Source organism: Furipterus horrens, unplaced genomic scaffold (assembly GCF_987537825.1).
Source record: "Furipterus horrens unplaced genomic scaffold, mFurHor1.1.pri manual_scaffold_2, whole genome shotgun sequence".
NCBI classification, from domain to species: domain Eukaryota; kingdom Metazoa; phylum Chordata; class Mammalia; order Chiroptera; family Furipteridae; genus Furipterus; species Furipterus horrens.
The window spans coordinates 168814150-168839729 of NW_028327172.1; the positions used below are offsets into that span (position 1 = coordinate 168814150).

The following is a 25580-nucleotide window of genomic DNA, read 5'->3' on the forward strand; positions in this document are numbered from 1 at the left end:
GAAGCTGAATCAAATGAAATGAAGAAAGGTTTATATTTATTCTCCCCACAGTACTCTAGCTGCAGTAATCCTCAGGCTGTTAGAATAGTCTTCTAGAAACCAGAGCTGGAGGCCCAAGGAGCCTGGCCCTGCTTCAAGCCACTGTAGGCCCTTTGTGGCCTTGGGGACAGGTTGATCTTCTCAGCGTCCTCTCACTATTATGTCCCTCTGGAGAGAAGCATATTCTAAACAGAGTTGTTTGGACAGAAAAATAACACCCAACAAAGTCCCCTAAGGCAAGACTTTTAATTGAACTCAAAAGGGAGAAAATACCATAACTTCATTTTGTGGTTGTTTTCATTTGCTGCTGATTTATTTCAGAATGTATTTATGTTCCGCTTATCTCAAAATGAAAAATTAAATTAACTGAAAAGTATACCACCAAATGTTATGAAACTTATCAGTCCCTTCCTTCAAACACTGTGAAAGAGAAAGGTTATCCATGTGGACAGCTCAGGGGTCAAACTAAAACTAAGACTTCACTTTTTTCCAACACATGGGTATAGTCCAATTTTAAACTCTAAGAAGCTGGACTGTTGTCACATAGATAAAAAAATTAACTTTTTTTTTTCCATTCTGAACTTCAAATTAAAGCCAAACCTTTTAAGAAATTTAGTGAGTTTTTAAGGAAATAAAGCATGAGTTTATGTTCTAATCTCCCTAAATTTAACCCCTCCTATGACCCTTTCCTATCTCCACTAGGTAATGCTAATTTTTATAAAAGATTTTGTTTATGTTTAGAGAGAGGGAAATGGAGGGAGGAGGGAGAGAAATAACAGTGTGTGGTTGCCTCTCGCACGCTCCCAAATGGGGACTTGGCCTGCAACCCAGGCATGTGCCCTGACTGGGAATTGAACCAGCGACCATTTGGTTTCTGGGTTGGTACTCAAGCCACTGAGCCACACCAGCCAGGGCTCACTGGTGCTAATTTAAGAACTAAAAATACTTTGTAATAAAACTACATGGCTTTGTTTTTTTGTTTATTTTGTTTTGTTTTCTCCTAACATCCAGAGAGGTTTTGAAGCATTTTTCTCACATTGTTCAACTCTATGGTTCTATAAACCAGAAAACATAAATTATGGGATTGAGGGGTTGGGGTAGAAGGATCAATGGGAAGAGTAGAGAGGATGTTTAGGGCAGTGAAACTACTGTATATGATACCATAATGATGGGTACATGTCCTTACACATTTGTTCAAGCTCATAGAATGTGCACCAAGAGTGAGTCTTAATGAAAACTATGGACTATGGGAGATTATGATGTATTGATGTAGTTCATCAATTGTAACAAATGTACCACCCTGGTCGGGGATGCTGGTAATGGGGTAGGCTGTGCATGTGTGGGGGCAGGAGGGATAGAAGAAACCTCTGCACTTCCCTCTTAATTTTGCTGTGAACCTAAATCTATTCTAAAAAAAAAAAGTAAGTCCTTAAAACAAACAAACAAATTACAATGAAAGCAGAGAATAAACTGGGGCCCTCTAATAAGGTGATCTATGAGTGCAGGTTAACCAGAGCGGCAGTCAGTACCTTACTGTCCAGCTTCTTCATGGTGACCAGGTCCAGGGACTTCAGCGAATGTCCAGTAGGGGCAATGAAGTAGAGGCAGGCATGGATCCTAGTGTCATGGTAGTTGAACAGAGAACGTTTGATCTTCAGTTCCTCCTGCAGGTAGGCCTCAAACTGGGCATCGATATATTCCACTATCGGCTTATAGCTAGAAGGCAGAAGAGCGTTTTCTAAAACACATTTTCGGGTCAGCATGTTTCTAGCCACAAGCCTCTCACGCAGTTCGGCGTGGTGTGGTGCTCCAGGGAAGTCTCCAGAGCCCAAGCCCCAGTTCCATGGTATCCCAGGCCTCCTGTCCTCTGGTCCCGAAGCATCACTCCCGGCTCCCCTTTCTCACTGCACCCTGGCTCACCGTTTCTGTCCCAGCCACATGCAACAAGCTCTGCCTCCACACCCTGCTCACCTAGTCCCTGTACCTGCAACAGTTTTCTTCCTATTATTTTCCTGGCTAACATTCACCCTTTAAAACAGAGATTATAAACATGTGGAGTGTGCTGTCCTTTTCCTTGTGGGACCCGTGAAGATATTGCTAAGGGATTATAGCAGCCTTCCCTCCTGGGGCAAAACTGAGCCTCCAAATATGTCCTGACAAAGTGATTTTGACAGCCTGCACCAACGGATGGACATTGGAGCACAGAATAGAACTGGTTCGTGATTTCAGTATATGGCACTGCCTCCTGCTGGGAGCTCTTCCCTGGTCCTTTGCCCCATTCCTCCAGAGGGGAGGGCCTCTCTGTGCTCTCAGAAAGCCCTGTGCACATTCTGTGATTTCAGCTGTAAACTGAAGTGCCTAGACCATTATGATCTTCAAGATTCTTCCCAACTCTAAATTTTACGATTAAAAGATAAATTTTATAACCCTCTTTTTTCACCAAATCATAACTCAGATCTTTTTTTGATTTTTATGTATGATGCTATTAACTGACCGTAAATACAATCATTAATAGCATATTGGGACTACATAAACCTCATGTTCTCTGGAGATTAAGAAGTACAGCAGGTCACTGGGTAAGCCATGAACTCTTTCAGGTCTCCAAGAGAAATTAGTGTCAGCAGCATTGAGATCCGTCTAATATGAACACAACAGGTTAATTCTCCCCAAACGTACTACATTGCTAAGGGATGATTTAAGCTTTAAGAAATATAAAAACCTTCCAACACTGAACCCCAAGACTATGAATTAGCTGAAATCCTTGAAAGGGCACTACAAATCTTTTATAATGAAAATGACAGCAGACACCTTAAGAGAAAAAAACGAACAAAAACAAAAAACAAAATAAAAACAAAACAATATCTAACAAATTTATGACTCAAACCAAAGCTATCAGATAAAAGCTACTGATGACATTTTTGCTTGGTAAGTTATCACAGACCATTAGTTCACTTTAAGCAGACAAAATCTCTAGCAGTTTAAAAAAGAAGTAGAATGTGCCTCAGCAATAATAATAACAAGTCGAAATCATGACAAGCAAAATGTCAATGAAAAGGATGAGGAAGTGATAAGCGTCTTCTATTTTTTCCAATTTTAAAACATAGGCAGGTATTATATAAAAAGAGAAATAATCGTAGTTATTATGGGTTAGTTATATAGGACAGTGGTAAGAAATATAGATTCAAGCCAGACCACCTAAGACAAAAATCTACCTCTACAACTCACTCATTGTTGTGACCTTGGGCACGTTACTAAATCTCTGTGTCTCGGTTTCCTCAGGTAAATCAATGACAAAAGTAGTATCTGTATCAGAGAGCTATTGTGACAAATAAGTGAGCTAATATATGTAAAAGGACTAGCATGTAAAAGTAAGATATAACTAGTTCACAGTAATATACTAAACAACAAATACAAGAAAAGCAAGCCTACGTTTTTTAAAAATGGGGAAAATAAAAGAGAACTTTATCTCCACCCGGTTCCATGGCAACTGCTCTGCCACTGAGCTCATGCCGCATGGGGAAGGCACCAGTCCCCTCCAACAAGGGCCACTGGCTCTGACAGTCCAGGGCCTGATACTTCAGTCTCCGGACACTGAGGCATGAGTCTGGGGACTCGGGGTGGCCCCCCACGTCCTCTCAGCCCCAAAAAGAGGAAAAGCAGCTCACAGCAGTCGCTCCTTCCTGTCTCCCCAGTTCCTGATTTGCTTCTCACCGCCTCCTCTCCAACAGTTGCCCAAGTATGTTCTGCTTTCTATTAATTACCCTTCTAGGCTCTGGTTTTGATTCTGATCCTCCAAGGTTATGGAAGGCAGAGCATCTCTCCTTTTCAAGTGAGGAATGCTTTCTGCCCTAGACTCAGCTGTTCTCTTACATCTCTGATTTCCTGTTACAGGATCCTGGCCAATCTCTCCGTCTCCTTTTTTCCCTGCCCCGTGGTCTCCCCGGAAAATCAGTTATCCCTGTGCTTCACCTGCCACCTACCTGATGATGATGATGACACAAATCTCTACTTCCAGCCCAGATCCCTCACCTGAGCTTCAGACCCATCCATCTAACTGTTTACCAGGTATTTCTATTTGCTCTTCTAACAAAATGAGGTCAAAATCAAACTCCATCTTGTCGCCAAACCAACAATATTACCCAGCACAGTTAATGGCACCTCCATCCACGCTGCTGGTCAAGTCAGAAACCTGGGATTCAACCCTCCTTCCTGCCACACATGAAATCCCATCCATTTTGTGTACCATTATAAATGAGACCTCTCCAGGAGACCTCTTTATGAAAACCACAATTTCCTACCTCAAAGATTGGATTATGTTGATGAAATCATTTCCTTCTGATGCATAACAAGCCAGCAAAGAGGCTTATACTCCCCTTCACAATCCCTTAGAAGAAATCCTCTACCCATCTCCCCTCCACCTTCCACTTCTTCTTATCAGCATACAGCCATAAAGATAAGGACACTTAATCCCTATTTTGCCTTTTGCTAGTTTCCATTCTTACAGAGAAGGAAAACTCTGACTCCAAAAAACCTCCGCTGCCTTGTGGCATACCTCTTCAGGGGAAAGGCTAAGGGAGTAAACCCCGACAGAAAATCCGGAGCCGGAGTCCCTAAGGCGGTTCGACGTTGTAGTCAACACCGGCAACTCCTGCGGCGCACCTGAAGCCAAGCTGTATCGACTCCGTCTTTCCCTTGGACCCTTCAGCTGCGAAGAGAGGGGGGGGGTCTGCTGCATGGGCAACAGCAGACCCTCCATATCACCCTGCCCAGGCTCTGTAGCTTCAGCTTCACTGGAGAGGACACTCCAGCGTCATCGCAAGATGTCGATTCAACACGGGAGGAGACAGATACCGTGTCACTCCCGAGTCGGACTGCACGGCCATTCTCGGCGGTGCAGATAGACTCTTAAGAAGCTACACCATCGTCTCTTGAGACGGACGGCTGCCGAACGAGTTTCCATTCTTATAGAAAGGACAATTATTTATATCCTTTTTGGCCAATTCAAACTTCTTGGATAGCAGCCATATAAATCAGAGGAAATGGGGGGAGGGGGGATCTTATCTAGCCCTTACATTTTCACATAATTTCTTTTTATAGTATGGGGATATTCCCTTTCACCCACCACTCAGTTTTTCATACATCTCCAAACATTAAAAAACACAATAAAATGAGAAATGTTTGACCCGAAAACTGATGGAAAAAATATTTATACGATAATTTCTATCCACCCAAGCCACACACTGATAATTCTTACAAAATAGCCAATGCTATCATTCAGAGACTGACTCTCCACTTCATATATGACCAGATGCCTACCATGGATTTCTATCTTGCTGTCTGTTAGCCAAAGTCAATACTCCTTATCCCTCAACTACGTCCACCAAAGGTGTGGAAAAAAAACCTTAGAATTCAAAGACAAGTCTACTTTAATCCCATTTTTATAACCCTGATGAAGATTTGATGAGTTTGAGAATTCTCTCTAAGTGATTTTCAAGGGCTGATTATCATTATAGACAATGATAAGCTGTTGACAGTCTATTTTCCTCTCCCAAATGTATGGCTAATTATTTAATTTCCAGTTCTACAACAAAACTTGATTTCCCTCTTCACCAGACCCCTTTCCTCATTCACTGAAGAGCACACACAGCAAAACAAGGAAGCCCTTAAACCACCAAGAGTTAATCACACTATGAAACATAACAGGAAACTTTACTAGATCTTTCTTCCTGCCTCCTTCTAGCTAGCCTGGTCCTAGGCAGATAACGATGCAGGAACACTGACATGGCCAAAGCCTACATAAACACACTGGGACATTCCTGAAGTCTTGCATCAATGGCAGAAAATCTTGCCTAATCCCCAAAGCAGTAAAATAATCATGGGGTTAGAGAAACAGTACATCCCTTACCATATGGTTACATATCAATGCAAAAATGCATATCCCACTTCCAATTTTTTGATGGATGCAGGCCTATCTGAATAACTACTTTTAAACAATAGTCACTTCAGTTTATAGTCAAGAGTGTCAACAATGCCTTCTGGGGCACAGAGTTCTAAGTGCCATTTAAAGAGGTTACGCAACAGCTGTCAAGAAATTTCAGAAGAAAAAAAAACATTTGGTATCTAGGTTAGGTTAATATCACACTTCCTCTCTCTAAATCTCCTTGGAAACTATTATTTGACCCAAATGAGTCAGAAAATTTCTTAAAGAGGCCTCCAGCTGCAATGATGAGGATGGGTAATGTACTAGCCACTTGCTGTTCAGTGCTGATGAGCGCAACCCTACCGGCCTAATGGAAAGCCCCTGTTTATGGGAGAGGCAAAAATTTCGTGGCAGCACAGAGGCAATGACTTTGATCTGGAACAGCATATGGAACCTGAGCAGCAAGATGCTGGAGGAGGGTTCTCATTCCTGCAGAAAAAGGCATCCTGAAACGGTCACTGACTGCACACACATGACATTCTCTAACTCCAGGGAGAAACCTGTGCAGGCCACAGAGATGGAGATCTGCCTTGCTCTGAGTATGCACTGCGATTGCACAATGACCAGGAGCCCCCAGCTCTCTCCCGGGCTCCCATAATGCACTGGTGCTCTTCTTCTTGTCACCAGGGTTTTCTCTTCATCTGTTCCCCTTGACATTACAAACAGTCTTCAGGCAGTACCCTCTTCATCATTCTGTGGCATCGAGGTCATAAACTAAGAGCAACTGCTCAGCTGCAGGGCCTGAGCTCAGCTGTGTCCCACCCCAACACAATGTACAGATAGTCCATTTTGACCAGATGCAAAATAAAATCTCTCTCACTATATTTAACAATTTCTCCTGTTATTACAGGACTATGTCTATGAAAGAGCATTTAAATTGCTCTATAGATAAAATAGAGCTCAGTGCTCGGCTACATAATGAATTAAGTGTTTCTCTATCATTACCATGGTGCTCATATATATCAATGATAGCTAAAATACAGGGTGGGGCAAAAGTAGGTTTACAGTTGTGAGTACACCAAACAGTTTGTTCTTGTGTTATTATTTACTAATTATTATATTATTTTCCCTAGGAACAACTGTAGACCTACTTTTGCCCCACTCTGTATATATAGGCAATACACACTCCTAGATAAAAATAATTCAAGTTCCTTTTAACAAAGCACATATATATAATATAGTTTTAAGGAAAATGGAAAAACAGAAAGAACCCTGGTACCAATGAAGTTTCTGAACCTAAGTAAACATACCATAATTCACTGACTTCTTGTTTTATTCCCATAATCCTGTCACTGCTCAAAAATGTCTCTGGAAGCCCCCTTCCTGGAATCATCTTTGAGCCTGGGACAGTTTTAACTTTCTCAAAACTTTTTTTTTGAGATAAAATATAATATTTAAAACAGCCAGCCAGTGCACTTTTATGTGGCTGTGCCAACATTAAAAAAATAAAATAAAATAAAACAGCCAGCCAGAAACTAAGATTTTTCTCAACAGATCTTTTATAAAAATGTTTTCTTCACTTTGGGATTTTAGGAGCAACCCAGGCAGAAGCCACAAAAGGAAAGGGTTCTTCTTGCAAGCAATGGCAGAGGCATTTGGTTATATGGAACAGACCTGATGGATGTTCGAGAGATCTGGCCCAAGTACCAAAACTGCATAAGGTGGTTGGTGACAGGTGTTTCTGCTAACTGTCCTGTCGGGTGGTTGTATGTTTCTGTTTTTCTAGACTGATTTTCCTGATAGGAAATCCCCCAAACCTGATTATAGCCCTCATGGAAAAATGTCCTAAGTTAGCCTATTCTTTCTAACTGAAATCAATTCTACTAGATGATTCTGACCTCAAGAAAATTTCATTCTAAGAAAATTCTCAGAGGACAAGAATGTCTTATCTTTTAGGAGATAGAGTTGGACTAACCCCCATAATCAGTGAACATTTAGTCTTTGACTTTACCAGTGATGGGTTCTATTATTGCTTCATCCATTTATATCCCCACAGAATCCCAACATATACCTGTCATCTTTATTTATCTGGTCTCCAAAACCCACAGTATCCACGATGGTTAATTTCAGCCGGACGTTGCTTTCCTGAAGTTCATAACTTCTGGCTTTTAACCGGACTCCTGGTTCATTGTGAGTAGCTGGGTCACTTTCAAATTTGGTGTTGAATAAAGTGTCCATTAATGTGGATTTGCCGATGCCCGTCTCACCTACATGAGAGGAATCAGAGGATGTGTCAATGCCTCTCACATATCAGTTCACTTCATCTGGAGTTTTCCATAATCATGTTTGTAAAACTTCTAAAAAGTGATCACCAGAAATCCCTCCATGAAAAGACAGTCAGTTCTATGTGTGATCTATCACATACCTCCATAGAAACTATTTAGCAGAAAAAGATCTTGAAGTTACAGATCAAGATACTCTTCCTTAGCTCTAGATAAAGAGAATGTGTAAGCTTGCCTATGGTCAGTGTGTACATTACAGAGAAATCATGTGTATCTCTTCCTCCCTTAATTGTTGGTGTATAAAACTGTTACTTAAAAAAATTATACTGCTGAGTTTCTATTACTAGAAAAAAAAAAAAAAGACACTGCATTTATAATTGAATTATCTGAAACCATATAATGTTGTCAAAAATAATTACACTTTTCAAAACAACACCCTTGACAATAGCAACAATAGTAACAAACTCAGCTAGTTACCAAGTGCTTACTTGGAGCCAGGCCCTGAGGGAGATCTTCTAATGCATGATCTCATTTATGGTCATACCTCGGTACTCGTTGGCTTCAGAACTCATTCAAACCCTGTACTTGTCACATTTTGATGAGAAAAAAATGTTTCATCATGTGGTGCTTGCTCGGGACTTGTCGCACTTGCTAGAACTTGTCTGAGTCACAACCCCCCCCACAAGAGAAAATGCTTCATCCTTGGGCACTCGCCGGTTTGGCACTGGTCACGAGTTCTGGAACAAATTAACAGCAAGCACCGAGGCACTACTGTAAACCCTATTACAACCCTCCATGAAACAAACAGGTGGTCCTGTTTCCTCCATTTTACAGAGGGGCCACGGAGGCTTAGATAAGGTTTAGGTAACTTGCTGAAAGTCACATTGTTAAGTGGCAGAGCCAGGGCTCTAACTCAAGTCTCTGTGACTCTGATACCTACACTGAACCAACGAAGCATCTTGGCTCTACTATTACAGAAAAAAACTGATGGACTAATATTTGACAGTTATAGTTATGAATTTATGTGACTCCCCTAAATTACCCCCATTTATGCCCGCTATTCAGCTGGAGGCAAGATGAGAAACATTATCTAGTTTTCCCAATTTCAGGGTGATGTCTGTGACAATGAAACTGAATCATATTAAATAACCTGCAGCATTGATCTCATTAATTCACATTGATAATTCAAGTCAATAAGTGTTTACTGAGACCCTAATACATCAGAGAAGGAAAACTCTGACTCCAAAAAACCTCCGCTGCCTTGTGGCATACCTCTTCAGGGGAAAGGCTAAGGGAGTAAACCCCGACAGAAAATCTGGAGCCGGAGTCCCTAAGGCGGTTCGACGTTGTAGTCAACACCGGCAACTCCTGCGGCGCACCTGAAGCCAAGCTGTATTGACTCCGTCTTTCCCTTGGACCCTTCAGCTGCGAAGAGAGGGGGGGTCTGCTGCATGGGCAACAGCAGACCCTCCATATCACCCTGCCCAGGCTCTGTAGCTTCAGCTTCACTGGAGAGGACACTCCAGCGTCATCGCAAGATGTCGATTCAACACGGGAGGAGACAGATACCGTGTCACTCCCGAGTCGGACTGCACAGCCATTCTCGGCGGTGCAGATAGACTCTTAAGAAGCTACACCATCGTCTCTCGAGACGGACGGCTGCCAACGACGACGACGAATACATGCAACGTAGAGCGGCAGTTACCTGGTACCGCTACACTAATCAAATGGTAAGACCCAAATGTAGAACCACAAAGAACTTTAGCCTAATTCTTCATAATTAAACTATGTAAGATTCTCCTTAATTCTAATTCTTATGAATCAGAAATAGTTGGCAATGATAAAGAACCCACCCACCCTTGTTATTGCTGATGGTGTTAGTGACTGAATATGTGATAGTGGAAAAGGGAAGTAGAAATCAAAGAACTTTATCCATAGGAAAGTCCTTTTTTTTTTTTTTTTAAATCTGGAAAATCTCCCAATTAGGCTTCTGGATCAATTTCAACAAGTTAATACGTTGCAGCCCTTCCAATAAAGCCCAGGAACAGTTCCTCTTCTAAAGGATTTCTATGATGCTTTTCAGGATGGTGATAAAACTCCATGGAGGAAAAAGCTCTGGGATTTGTAGCCATGGGGATTTTTCTCCCACTGTAATAGCAAAACTCACTCACCAATCAGAAGTTCCGTATTACTCACTGCTTTCCAATATAATGCAAACGTGAAGCAGGATGGACTTTTTCTGGATTTGAGCTTTCACTAATTAACAGCCTTATGTGGTTTGCTGCTGACTACACTGATGCACTGAGAGGATGAGTCATTCAAGTATGTTTACCTTACCTTCCTGAGTATCCTTACCATCCATAAGAGTAACTTGAACTAGTCTGTGTTCCCTAACATGATAGAGCTCAACAAACTCATATCTATGATTCATGGCTTAACACAATAACTTTGAGCAACACAAAGTCACTAGGTAATGGATACAGAAATAAAACAAAGTCCTCACTCTTAGGATACTTAGAATCTGGTACACAATCCGATACTCCAGTCATTTTACGTATCCGTTACATGTGTAACTTTCTCAAGTGCAACAAACTTCTTTTCACGATTTACCTATTTGCAGACCATGGGCAAAGGGATGACAGCAGAACTACCTTATAAAGGTCTCTGTGTAAGGCACAGATTCTGTCTGTAGAAAGCGACCTATTCAACTTTCATCTCTTTCCCCAAGGACAGCAATAAAGCCTTCAATTTCTATGCAAGGATTCTAGGTTACCTTGACATGACTGAAATTACCATTTCATTTTACTGGGTTGAGAATTAGTCAAGCACATGTCAATGAGGAACACCATACCCCCTGCCCTTTTTTTTGTTAAGGCGAGGGGTAATTTTAATTATTATTTACATTAGGGTGGAAATTATGAACAATTAGCATTCCAGGCCCTCCTTCTAGCACAGGGTTAATCAGTGGGTTGGAAAAACCACTGTTCCTCTAAATTTCGGAGTGCTTTACTTTCCATTTCTATGCTCTGTGCTTTTCAAGAGCTGTAATTAGACACAGCTACTCTAGTAGCAGTGTGATTCACCAAAGGCAGTTCAGTAAAAAATGACAGCTTTTGGAATAAAAGTAATTATAGAAGTAGGAGAGTTTTTCAATGCATTAGTTTTTGAGGCCTCTCTCTAGCCTGAGAAAGAAGGACATTTTCAATACTTTTTTGTTCTTTCTAAATGAGTGATCAAAAGCCTACTAGGCATAGGTTCCAATTCAAACTGAACAACTATAACAATATTTTGAGAAAATTAATGACTAATACCACCTTTGAAGCCTTTCCGAACTCCCTAGCAGAGTAGTAGGCACAGAGTAGGCATTTATTAAAAGTTAATTTAACAGAAAACTGATCCTGATGATCGTTTATACTGAGATTTGTGTCTCTGATGAATTTTTCAGTTTGTTTTCTTCTGTTGCAAATTCATCTGCCTAAAATGCTTAGTTGTTAGAATAATTACAGATTTACTCTTGAAGCGCTATCCGCGGCTTCTGTTTTCCCTGCTCCTGCCAATGCTGGTGAATGTGACACCCACATCACAGCGGAAGGCAGTCCTACCGCTTCCACTCTGTTCTCAGGCTTATTTAATATACAAGCTCTAAACTGAACATTAAAAACAAACAGACAAACAGAAGGTCTGTATTATTAATTAGAAAGTAATTGTAGATTGATCAAATAGCTGATCTATGATGAAGCATCGTTTACTCTGATTGCCAAGGCTGACTACTTGAATGACCATCAAAGTAACTGTGCAGGCAGGTCTGCCAGCCTGGTCTAAATACTCTCAATTTTATTCTTGTTTGAGCCAGATAATCAGAGAGCTATGCACCTAAGCTGTGTTGTTTTATCTCCTGAGAATTGCCTTTGATGAAACATGCTTTGGCTGCCTGCCTGTGGAACTTGAAATAACAGCATGTGACACTTGGCATTGCATGGTTTGATTGCACTGACTGGGGGACACTCGGGAACCTCGGCTTACATTGGGGACATTTACCTTATCTCCTTCCTGAAAATCCACAGGAGAAATTTTTCCTGGTGAAACAGTATTTCATCTCAAGCAACTGTTTCAACTGTAAAGATACTATAAATCTGTCATTTTAAAACTTTTAACTTACATTTGGCACATAATATGTGCTCAATAAATGTCTGCTGAATGAATGGATTTCCTCTACGCTCTGAGCACTGACTAAAAGTCAGACGTATTCCTGACACAATCAACAGCTATAGGCAGACCTGAGGGCTTTGAATTCTGACTCTATCCCTAACCTCAGTTTATCTTTGGTGGTTCATTGTACTTTTATTCATTTACTCATTCATTTCATCCTGCAAACTACTTTATATACTCTCCTGGAAAAGCAAGATGGCATAAAAATGTTCACAACTTGATTGTAAAATCCTACAATGGATATTGACAATACAGCCTTCGTTAAAAAAATCTTAAGCTGGTCTGTCTTCTATTCCTTTTCAGTCTTTCCCTCAAAATAATCACGGTTATTTTAAAAGTTTCTGTTTTCAAAATGTATTCTTCATTTCTTTGCCCTACTACTGAATGGCCCTGGCTGGTTTGGCTCCGTGGATTGAGCGTCAGCCTGCGAGCTAAGTGTCGCTGGTTCGATCTTCCAGTCAGGGCACATCAGAGAAGGAAAACTCTGACTCCAAAAAACCTCCGCTGCCTTGCGGCATACCTCTTCAGGGGAAAGGCTAAGGGAGTAAACCCCGACAGAAAATCCGGAGCCGGAGTTCCTAAGGCGGTTTGACGTTGTAGTCAACAGCGGCAACTCCTGCGGCGCACCTGAAGCCAAGCTGTATTGACTCCGTCTTTCCCTTGGACCCTTCAGCTGCGAAGAGAGGGGGGGTCTGCTGCATGGGCAACAGCAGACCCTCCATATCACCCTGCCCAGGCTCTGTAGCTTCAGCGTCATCGCATGATGTCGATTCAACACGGGAGGAGACAGATACCGTGTCACTCCCGAGTCGGACTGCACAGCCATTCTCGGCGGTGCAGATAGACTCTTAAGAAGCTACACCATCGTCTCTCGAGACGGACGGCTGCCGATGACGACGACTACTGAATGGGTTCCTCTTCAAAAGCAGGGATGTTACAGTATTTTCCCTGTCTTTGTATGGCACAGAGAGCCAGCACACAGCTGGGCCAATGTTGGAGTTTCTCGCAGAGCTAGTGTCATTATGGAAAATGAGTGAGGAAGATATTTAAATTTAAATTTGTGGAGAAAGGCTGAATACTAATTTAGAATCTCCGGAGGAATACAGACAGAGAAGGCTTTATTTAAACCAAAGTGCAGCTTTGGGGTGACTTAGTGCGTTGTTGTATGCACGATGGAGAGTGCGGGAGCGATGAGGTGCTGGGTGTTCTGGGACCCAATTTAGTGCTTCCCAGTTCCGTGAACACTATTCTCACACGCCTTGTTACATTTCTTTCCAGACCTCAACAGAGACGGGTGCTAATAACAGACATTTAATTCAGTGCCTCTAAAACTAAACTAAGCTCATGCCAGGATTAGTTTCTGCTCTGGTTTGTTTCCTCTGTTTGCAAAAAAAGTGTCTTGCCACAAAACAAAATTACAATTCTAAGAACTTTTTGATAAATATCTTCAGTTTTCTTACTAGGCTCATAACTTCTTAAAAAGTCCTCAATTCCCTTTCATATTTATCACATGAAAATAATTTAATGATGCTACAAACACCATACATGCACATATTGTATAAAAAATTACAAATGGGACAGCAAGCAGGATGACAAGGAGAAACAAAAGTTCCATGGATACTCCTAAGCTGAATATGACACCTATTCCTCCAGGTGGCTGTCAAAATGTTTTGATCAACTAGAACACTTTTTCATAGAATTTATTTCAAAAATAGATGGACCATTAATTGACAGTGAGAGTTGTCTTCTTATACAGATACTTTGCTATAAAATACTTATGGTAAAAAGATTTGATGCGCTCTACTCTCTGAGGATAAGTACCCTTAATATTAATGCTGACACCCCTTTGTCCCAAAGAACTAGTGTTGGCTCCAACCACCGGGCTCCAAAGAGTTATGGAAAAGGACCTCTTAGCTTCACATACTGGCAGGAAGAACAGCCAGGACTTACTATGGAGTGAAAAAAAGAAAACACAGAAGAATATGAGCAGCATGATCTCTAAAACCAAACTAAAAACATGCTTTTATAATTGTGAGAGAGCTGTTGTTGGGTTGACCAAAAAGTCAATTTCATTTTTTCATAAAATAAAAGACACATTTTTCATTTTCACCAATAATTTTATTGATTTAGATATTTTGAGTATGTCAGCTATCTCCCACTATTGGCTTCTAGTGGGGAGAGGCTGGGGTGCTGCTAAAAACATCTTCCGATGTGTAAGACAGTCCCATAGCAAAGAATTATTTGGCCAGAACGTCAGTAGTACCAAGAAACTTCATAAAGCACTTTTGACACATTTGCAAGCTAATATGACAGCTGTCACAATACAATATAACAAAATTGTTTTGAATGCAGTTAAAGACAACTAAGCACTATTGGAGCCATCATACGGGAAACACTAAACAAACTTCTTGGCTGTCCAGTGTGTGCCTCTCTCATGCCCATCTTCTTTCTGTTGAAGTCTTCTTTCCTATGTTTTGGGGCTGGACTCACTCCATCTCTTGCCCTGAGTGGGCATAGGACTAGGATCTGGTCCCTCAGAGACATCCTGTAAGTACTCGGTGAGAGTTGTCAGAATGCTAGGCTGGCAACCCTGCTGGAGGCCATATTACCTCCATGAAGAAAGAAGACCCTGAACGTGAAGCCAAGTAGAAGCAAGCAGAAGGAAGAAGCAGAAGCAAGCAAGCAGGATCAAGAACCAGAGACACAGCCCTGAAGACACTTTCTGATTCCCTTGTGCCAACAGTCCTTAATTACACCAGTCAGTATATGTATTACCTTTTCAGTGTTTGGGGGTTGAGGAAGAGTCTTAACTGAGCTTCAACGGGATTTTAGCAATTCTCTATGGAAAATTCCCTCATATGAGAACAGTAAGAGATGCAATGTTGCTAGCTTTGAAGATGGAGGGTCCAAGAGCCAAGGAATGCAGGCAGCCTCTAGAACCTAGAAAATGAAAGGTCACATATCCTCCTCAGAGGTTCTGGAAAGGTCAGTGGCCCTACAGATGCCTTGAATCTATCCGAGTGAGGCATAGGTTGGACTTCTAGAGAACCGCAACATGATAATAATCATAATCATAAAAACTGGTATGGTTTTAAGCCTCCAAAAATCATATCCAAGTACAGAAAGATGTAGAAAGTTTCTAGAAGAATTTCACAGTGTTATTTCTGTGGAAGGGAAATGAGGGTGAAAAAAAGAAAAGGAGGGGTTTATAATTTTTTAAACAAAAAATATGTATCATATTTGTTAGTTTTAAAAACTCATTTTAAACATGTCTAAGAATGAAACCAGGATTAAAATCTAAGCATCATAGGTATTATCACCCACACAGGCGAGTCAAAACAACAGCTGCTTCACAATTCCAACAGGGCAGCACGGATGTGACTTGCAGGGAATACCAACCAGCACTGTAACTGTGTTGTGTAACACAAGGGGTCAGCCAGTGAGCCAACACGCCCACTTCACACCACACACCCGGTCACACCAGGTCCGTCCAGCAAGCCCAGTCCCCCTGGAAGGCTTTCCCCCTACTTTGCAGGGGCTGGGACATAACTCTCACATGTATTTGCGAAGCTGATTTTGAAGACAAGGCTGGGGGAGGCACAGAAGAGAAGCCAGAATAGCAACTGGCCTACAATTTAGCCTACTTTTCAATAGAAAATCAACAAATTGCCAGCAAATTGCTATGCTAATGAAGAATTGCAGGCTCTGCAATGAGCATTTATCGTAAGAGAAAAGGCAATTCATTCACGCCATTCTGTAGCACTAGCTGCCATTCAGGAGGTCCCCTGCTGAATTTTGAAGGGCTTCACTTAAGGAAAAGGGGAAAGCGTGAGAGCTGGCTGCCCTGGTCATGTTTTTCTCCAGTCTTTCCCTTACACAGTGCTGAAGACATAACGCCAGAGAGCAAGCTGGTCTGTGTGCAAATCAACTGTGGCTTTTTACTACTAAATGTCCAGTGCAGCAGCTACATTCAATATGCGCAAATACTTTCAAACAGGAAAAAATCTGCCCCCCACCCCATCAAATATCGTTAAAAATGGTGGTTCTTACTTAGAGCACACACCTTTTCTAAATTTGTTTCATTTTACTTGGACAAGAGAAGTAAGTCTGGTACATTCTGCCAAGCCTGGGCGAAGGGTGATCCACTTGGCTCCATATAGAAACATAGAATTCCTTTTGGTCTCCCTCAGAGTGATGTCTCAGGAGAATATGCCCAGGGGACAAGGGCAACAGGATGATGTAGCCCAAACCACTTCACCGCTGTCTAGGCTGGTCTTTTATCAGGAGCCACAGAGAAGTTGAAAGAAAGGCCATTATGTGCTGCAGGGATATTTTTGCTTCAAACCAACAGGAGATGTTTATTTCTATTTTTCTCTTTTCCAACTTTCTTTTCTACCTTTATCCTCTTAGTTGAAAAAGGATATGGCTAGAAAGAAGAAAAATACCATGGCCACAGGCCTAGGCCAATGTGCAATGATTAAAGGATATGAATAAAACATACTGAGGATGCAAGCAAGTCAGTTGTCCTTAGCTTTTGCCATCTGACTACCAGGAATAAACTAAGGCCAATTTTAGATTCTAACTTAAGGACAAAAGCTTAATTTGACAATTCAAGCAGAAAACTTATTTCAAATATAAAACAGAATTTTAAATTGTCTTTTGCTCTAAAAGCAAAACTTTTAAACATTCTAAGTTTATTAAAGTATTTAGAGTGGTTTCAGATTTTACTTATGGTAGGTAGAATATCTTTTTAAAAAACTTCAATGGAGGATATTATTGCACTGTAGTCAGAGACCCTAGAAACAAATTCTTAAAAGGCTTTGAGTGATCTTACTGTGTATGCACATCTCAGTTCCTTCTTTTAACTTCTAGTGTCTAGTTAGGGTCTAAGTACCCCAACAAAAACTAAAATAAATCTTTTAATAACAACATTAAACTGACCACTAACTTGACTGTGCAACACAAATACAAATAATTTGTGCAACACCACAAAACTAAGCATTTACTCAAAAGAAGTTTCAGTTTTTGTAACTGTGTGGCATATATAGAGTGGATATTATTGCCATGCTTTCTTAATGAAAAAAAAAAAAAAAGAGTAAAAATATCATTCCACTTATTTCCCTGAAATGTATCCCTCTGACAGTCACCTACCAGAGGTAAAGGTCAGACTCCTTGTTCAGCAGTATGTGATAAGACACTTACCAACACACAGGATGTTGAAACAGAATCCTTGAGAAGTAGACTTGTTGACCAGCTGGTCAGGAAGACTGTCAAATCCAACATGGCCAGAAAGGGACAAGTTTCGAAGCTCTTCATTCTGGAATTTCAGAGGGGAAATGTTTGAGAATCCATGAACTTTGCTATGTGGGTACCACACATAATGGACATTACCCTCACCCTTCCTTTCTTCCTGACATGTATGGAAAAAAGGGCTTCCCTCTCTACCCACATCCTCCTTGGTTTCTACACAGCAGAAGGCATAACAACTCCAAAGCCACGCTCTTTCCACAAAATAGACTATCTGATTCCCAAAGTGAATTGTCTCCCAAGGTGCCTAATGCCTTGTTACACATATACTGGTCCAGGGAAAATTGAGCTTCTAGAGATGACTATATCAGATATGTATTAAGAGATACAAAAAAGTTCCAGCCCTGGCTGGTGTGGCTCAGTGGATTGAGCACCAGCCTGAGAACCAAAGGGTCTCAGGTTCGATTCCCAGTCAGGGCACATGCCTGGGTTGCAGGCCAGGTCCCCAGCTCAAGGTGCACGAAAGGCAATCACACACTGATGTTTGTCTTCCTCTCTTCCTCCCTCCCTTCCCCTCTCTCTAAAAATAAATAAATAAAATCTTAAAAAAAAAAAAAGAGTCCCAATCATTTTGAACACTCAAGAAAAACTTCCAAATTACTTTCAACCCAGAGTAATAAATAAATAACACTCTTCCAGAATCACTGAAGGAGCTTTGAGAAGCTCACAATGGAGAAGACATACTTGTTACAATTATGGAGATTCTGCAACCATCATAATGCAACATATTTAAAAACTGCTCAGCACAGGAATTGGTCCCATCTTCTCCTTTCTGTGCACAGGCTTCTGGGGGCTCCTTGTTCTCCTCTACACAACTCCTAGCACAGGCTCCCTTCACCCAGCCTTCTCAGAGTTTACTGAAGGACTAGATTGAGTATGTTTTAAAAGTTGGGTGATTTAGCCCAGGCCAGGGTGTCTCAGTTGGCTAGAGCATCACCAGTAACTTAAAGATTGTGGTCCCATCCCTGGTCCGGATGCGAACAGGAGGCAACCAATCAATCGATGTTGTTCTTACATTGATGTTTCTCTCTCTCCCTTCCTTTCCCTCTAAAAGCAATGACCAAAAAAAGTCTTTGCATGAGGACAAAAGTTGGGTGATTTATGCTGCTGTATAAAATGGTTCCAACAGCCTTTGCTCCTTTGAAGGCATCCTATGGGTGCTGGAGATGGTCTGTAAAACCCTTCTCTCCAGGAGAGCAGAGGTTGGCGATGGCCCTTCAATTACAACACCATGGTTACGGTTTGGGATTCAAGAAACCAGGTATTGGAAGCCTCTTGAAAACAGGCCTCCTGGTGATCTAGCTTTTTGCCCATGAACTTTACATTCAAAGTACTGATGTCTGGGAAAGAAAAAGAGCCTCAAATTTACATATTTTATGAAAAAAGAAAAAAGCTTTGTCCAGGGTCACTTACTATTTTTTAAAAACAAAATACTGGTTTTCATTATGGCTATTTGTGTTAGATAATGAAGAAAGTGATTTCTTTTAATAATAAAGGACTGAGACTTTGTTTCCAAATTGCTAAGATCACTATACAGGCAGAACAACGGGACTTCCTGAATGCAGTGATTTTAAGAGGACGTTTTGTTAACAATACAATGTTTAAGGTCCTTGTCAGCTCTAAAATTCCGATTCTGTGAAAAACACTAAAAACCATCACACTGCTTGAATACCATGGTGGCAGCTGCAGGTTTGAGGTCAATGGGACAGAAAACAGATGCTTGGTCTATGAATAGTTTCCTTGAAACCTGCCAACAGTGAATATGAGCCTCAAGAGCAGGCACTTATCCTAGAACAGGACAGCATGGTGGGCAGCTCACCAAACGGCTTCCGGAGAGGGCCCCAGCAGGTGGTAGTCCTGGCAGCTGACCAGGCCTCCTCACACACCACACGGCCCTAATCTACCATATTACCTGTCTCTTCCTCTCCAGATACCTCAGAGGTTCAGGCAGCAAGGTTCTTCTGGGGAGTTTACCACATCCGCCAAGACTTGGGGGAGGAGGATTTGAAAGGAGCCTGGGTTATATTTAGAACTCTTTCCATCCCAGCTGTGCAGTGGCTGTTGCGTATCAAGCTCGCAGAGGCAACACCAGCCTGCATTTCAGTCACATCACTGAATGGCATAAAAGGGGACAAGGCTAGGAAGAGCCATTCTACATTCTTTCTCCTCTCAGCCACAATAATTCTTTTCATTTCCAGGGATCAGTAGGGGGGGAATGGTTTATTGGGCTGGATTCTGGAGTGTTGGGTTTTTCAGATTCAGATATCCACCATAAGCCAATCCTGGTCAAGAATCAGAGTTAGTAATTATAGCTCTCAATGCAGAACCCAATGCTCGGCATCTCATATTCTCACCATTTCCAAAACATGAGAAACCACCCACACATCCACTGAGTATTTTTATATCCACTGAAAAACCACACACGTAATGAAGGGTTATAAAGCAGTTTGGTCTTGAAATTTTTTAAGTTCAAAGTTATGTCTGCAGAGTCTCTGTCTTCTAACTTTGTAATATAAAATATGCAAATTTTATAATGCCATTTTAAAATTCCATAATCTGAGCCTATTTCTCTGCCCAGTATTAAAGGAATCCTGGGAGTTCTTATCCTTCAGTGTGTGATGGGGAAAAAGGGAAGTAGGAGTCTCTCCTTTGGTCCATGAACAAGCTAAAAACCTGGACGGCATGTAGGAAATGTGACGAGAGGCTCTAATTCACACAAATCAAATCCCTGCACTCCAGCATTTTATGGCACCACGTTTACTGAGTCATGCCTTCGCTGTTTCTGTCCAAAGAACGTGGGGTCTCTTCTGAGTCTAGAGGCGTGGTCTCCAGGAACCTCACAGAATCTGTCGTTACCACCCTCAGAATTGACTCTGGAACTTTATCTCTGAAACCAATCTCCTCACCTGTGTCCCAGTTCTGAATTTCTATCAAAGGGTCGTTTGGGGTTGTCCTATCTGCATCTCCAACTGAAATCATTTTCCTCTGTTCTAAATCCACCCCTACTCCCGAGCTCCCTATTTCTGTCGGTGGCACTTATCTATGCTTGAGACCCACGTACCCCCTGTATCAATTTCAAATTGCTACCAATGCCACATCCCCTTCTCTATTCCTACTAATCCAACAGCTTTCCATCTGGTCTTGCCCAGATCCTGTTCCCTCTAATCCTCTCTGGACCTGACCGCCAAATGGATCTCAGTATTCAAAGGTTCAACCCCCCTGGCCTGCCATCTCAAAATCTCCATGGGCTAAACCCAAATCTCTATTCCTCCTGGATCTCCCAATTCTCCCCAAGATACCCCTCATACGGCAGTTCAACTGAATTGCCGGCCTTTCCTGGGGCAATCCCAGGTTTCTCCACGTCAGAGTTTGCTCATACTATTTCCTCTGTCTGGAAGGGCCAGTGTTCATACACCCAAACCTTCTAGAGCCCACTGAAGTTTTATTTCCATCATTGTTTTTATTAAGAAGTCTCAGTGAACATACCCCTTACCAATAAAAGGAAAATTATGATGCGATAAAGGTGGCTCAGTTATTTGGTATTCCATGATCATCATCCTAAAGGCTAACATCTATTGACCACTTCCAATGTTCCAGAAACATGAACATGAACAAACCAGTTAATTTCTCTTAAAAACTCTATGAGGTAGTCACTATTATTACCCAGTCTCAACTTACAGATGAGAAAACAGAGGACAGAAGTTCAGTACTTGCCCAAGGTCATATGGCTAGTACGCTGAGGGGCTGAAATGTGTCATTAGTCACTGCTATCTCATGATGATCTAAGGCAGTGATGCTTAACCTTTTTCATCTCATGGCACACTTCAACCAATTACTAAATTTCTGTGGCACATCAGAAGTATTATACTTTTTGCCAATCTGAACACACACAAAAAATAGGTATTATTTTGCTTCATTCCCACTGGATGGATATTGTGTTAGTTGCTGTCATTTTTTAAATTTGACAATCTAAGGGAAAAGAGGTCAGCGCCCCTGACTAAATAGTCGTATGGCATGTTTGAACATTTTTGTGGCACACTGGTTGAAAATCGCTGATCCAAGTTTCCAGGCACTCCAAACAATACAATGATTTTAGTGTTATAAAAACCCAGTATGTTAAAATAGAAAGGGAAAATATTCTCTAAAATTGTAATTCTTTGGCAATCATAAGAGGTGGAAGTCAAGAATTAGTATTGGCAAAGTAGTTCCAAGTATATTTTCACTGGTCCTGGCAACGCTGAGACTTGATTTTGATTTTTGCAAACTATGGCACATGAAGCCAATAATATAAGGCTTAGTTTTGACCAACATGAAGCCACTAAGTAAGAAGACCTTAATTGATTTAGTTCTCCACTTGCTAATCCATCTAGGTTTGTACTTAGATAATTAGTGTGCCCATTCTACCTTGAAATGGGTTGTGACTAAATTCTGTGGTATAAAATAAAATAACCGGTCTTTAACTTGACAATCTCATTTTTCTCTCTTCAGAGAATCTCCACATGGATACAATTATTTATTCACTCAAAAATATTCACTGCTCAAAGCACTAAGGGAGGAAAATACGTTTTGTTTTGTTTTTTATTCACTGATAAACACCCTTCCTGCCTTTAAGAGGGGTACAATGTAGCAACAGAGACAAGACAAGACCTAAGTAAATGTAATGCTAACTAAGGGTAAAAGTAATAAACAACATGACTTTAACTATGGGATAATATTGGGGGGCTGGGAATTTTAACTGTGGGATGACATTAGGGAGCGGGCTACAAAAAATCAGAAAGCATCATTTAGGAAGGCCAGGGCCCCCCAAATCTACCAGGTTAACAAAAATCCAGTTTACTGAAATCTTCCAGGTAAATGTTATCTATGCCCAAATGATCACTTTACTATAAATGTATACTCTAAAATGTATAATTGACAAGTATTTCAGATAATGCCAGGTTGACTTCATTATTGAAATAATTACAAGACAAATTATATAAGAATGTGTGCCCACACTTAGCATTCTGAGTGCTGCTTTAAAGAATATTCCACAATTCCAAACCTTGCTTAACCAGAAGCAGGTTGGCAAAAGGCTTGGACTTAAGACAGCCATGGGTTTGAATCCCAGCTTTGCTTCCTACTTGCTTTAGTCTCTGTTTTTCCATCAGTACAAATGGAACATGTGGGCATGTATGAGAGTGCCTAGCCATTAGCAGATCCTCAGGAAACCTGGGCTTCCTTTCCCAAAATTAGGTGGGAGGACAAGACAGTGTAATTTTAAAGTCTGAAATGGCGCAGGAGCTCCCCTGCCGCTGCTGGGCACGCCAGGACAAGCTGCTGATCTGCACGCCCTCAGACTAACCAAGAAAGAAAAACCACAAGGGAACAACAGAGTGAACAAAGAGGAAGTGGAAGAGAGAATAAGGGTTGTAACAGGAAGAAAATCCACCCCAAATCCGAAAGGCATTTACAAAGCTGGGGACAAAGCTGTCATAGAATCCATTCCTGTTTGCAGGCCTCAACCCCCTCCAAGGCCACAAACCATTCTGGATCCCCATCTTCCCTTTTGCTTCTATTTTAATTCAGCCCAGAGCCTCTTGAAATGAACCCACTAAATGTGCCCATATGGGTTCTATTCATCATGCTCAAAAGTGAAGTGCTATCTGTTTCTTTACTTTTGAAACTGAAGGCCTCAGTAGATGGAGTTTGGTCATCTAAAACAGCTGATCCTTATCAGCCAGCGGAAGCCAGAGCAGGTTACCAAGGAGGGGTATGTTTTAATGTATGCTGAAAACAACAGATTTTATTTTTGCCTTTAAAGACAGATATTACAATTTAGAAAGATCTTTCTCTCTTTAAAATTTAAATCACTTTTTAATTTAAGGATAACTTCTTTTATGCATTCATTTAGAGAGCTGGAGGTTTTTGTTGACAAGAGGTGCTGATTACATTCTTCTCAATCTCTTGTTTTATGACAACTATATTGATCCAAGTCACTTAATCCCCAGTCTTATGTTTTCTCATCTGTTAAATGAGGAGATTTAACCAAATGCCCTCTAAGCAAAGTCTTTGGTTCTAATGCCAATTCTAAGGTTTCTTGAGTCTGGACGTCAGAGATGCATACATCCCATGAGGAAAGCCAACAAGGGATGAAAAATTCCTGGTAGTGTATTTTCTTTTGCCAGGTCAGGATGGCTCAATTTTTCAATGACTCTTGAAAGGGAGTTTCTATCAGTTATCCAGAAACTTCCAAACCTAATATAAATCTGTGTGCATGCCTCTGTGTTTTCCACCTGACCTTTTCATTTTTGCTTGTTTAAATATAATAATTATGACTTGGTTTTAAAGTTATAAACCCACCCTCTATAACTGCCTTGCTTAAATACATTGTTTTTTTCCTTCAGCTATGCCTGCAGCCTTCCACAAGATATTTGAAATGTGGACTTACAGCCTCAAAACAAAACAGGAAATAACTCTTCTGTGTATGTTAATTATCTGCCTTCAAGAAGAAAAGTAAATCATTACTCTTGCTTTTCATTCATTCAACAAATATTTATTGAGTACAAACATGTGCTGGATAACCACGCTAAATGTTAAAGAGATGATGGCAAGAAAACAAAGCATTCCTGGTGCATGGAGCTCACAGTCTAGTGGGACACACAGATGTTAATGGAAAAGTCACAAATATATAACCATAAGCTATCCAAAGTACAGGATAGCTTAGAACTTATGTGATTAACTGATCGTTCTTCCAGCAGCCTACATAGTATGTAAAAACATGTTATTAGTCTGCAGCATTGTTAAATATTATTAATTTAGTAGACAGTTCCTATGTACAGGTGATATGCAGATTTTATCATATATATTCAGATGAAAAAAGAGTCCTTCTGACCAGCAGTGCCTGATGGGAGGAGGCAGAAATGTTAAAGCTTGAGTCTTAAGAAAATGAGCGTTCAATTTTAACTGGAGCTGAGATGGAACCACGGGGCATCCTCCCTTTACTCTCTCTTTTCTCCATAAAGAAGACGCCCACTTGGAGAAAAGTAGAGGTACATATCATATCCTTTCATCTTAGGTTGTGTCTTTTTTTGAGGTTCTGTTTCTGCTGCTTACAGGTGCTGAAGAGAGGCAAAGAGAACATGCTGCTTCTCCCACTAAATCCTTGAATGGCCACTTCCCAGTACTTGGAGAAATTCTAGCCTCACAAACTGTCAAGAAGTAAGTTGTACCCAAGTGCCTGATTGATCATTTTTGTAAATACATGCCCTAACATAACTACATCTTAGCGAGTATTGAACTGGTTTCATATTCTCTTCTAAAGAAGGGAAAGTTGGTGGGAAGATGGGAAACGCCCTTAGTTCCCATGCAAAAGGGAAAACACTGGAATGCAAAGTATCGACCTAAACCACAACTATGAAGCCTGCATCGGAATGTTTTCAAGGCTAGGCATTGCTGGGGTAACTTTCATAACATAAATGTCTGAAGCATCTCATTACCAATGAGGACCATGTTCTTTAAGGATGACTTGGTCAACATTCACTTCTCTGCTTGCCATCTATACCAAGAAATCCCAAGGCTGCAGCCAAGAAAACCCCCAAGGAAACTGTCTCCCACAAGCAGCAGAATAGTGAGGGGAACAGTTAGGAAGAAAACCATATGAGAAAAGAACCTGAGTGCAGCCCAGCTGGAAGTTAGGACTGAGAAGAAGGGGAATCCTGGGGCCAGCTCTCCGGCCACAAAGCCAGGGACATAAGCTCTGACCACCAGATGGAGAAAGCCACCCTGGAAAACACCACCAGATAACCAGAAAGAATCTTGATTAATATTGAGTAGCTGTCCCAATT

The 25580-nt window shown here is 41.2% G+C and overlaps 1 protein-coding gene across 6 annotated transcripts in view; it reads right to left on the reverse strand.

Moving 5' to 3' along the window:
* The window catches only part of SEPTIN11 (septin 11), an 88042-nt gene that overhangs the window by 25262 nt on the left and 37200 nt on the right, over positions 1 to 25580 (reverse strand). For all 6 annotated transcript variants that reach the window (XM_090266733.1, XM_090266730.1, XM_090266728.1 and 3 more), the window contains exons 2-4: positions 17653 to 17767; positions 8031 to 8226; positions 1569 to 1755 (exon numbers count right to left, since the gene is read on the reverse strand). In XM_090266733.1, coding sequence (XP_090122859.1) covers positions 1569 to 1755; positions 8031 to 8226; positions 17653 to 17767 — 498 coding nt within the window. The remainder of the gene's footprint in view (positions 1 to 1568; positions 1756 to 8030; positions 8227 to 17652; positions 17768 to 25580) is intronic.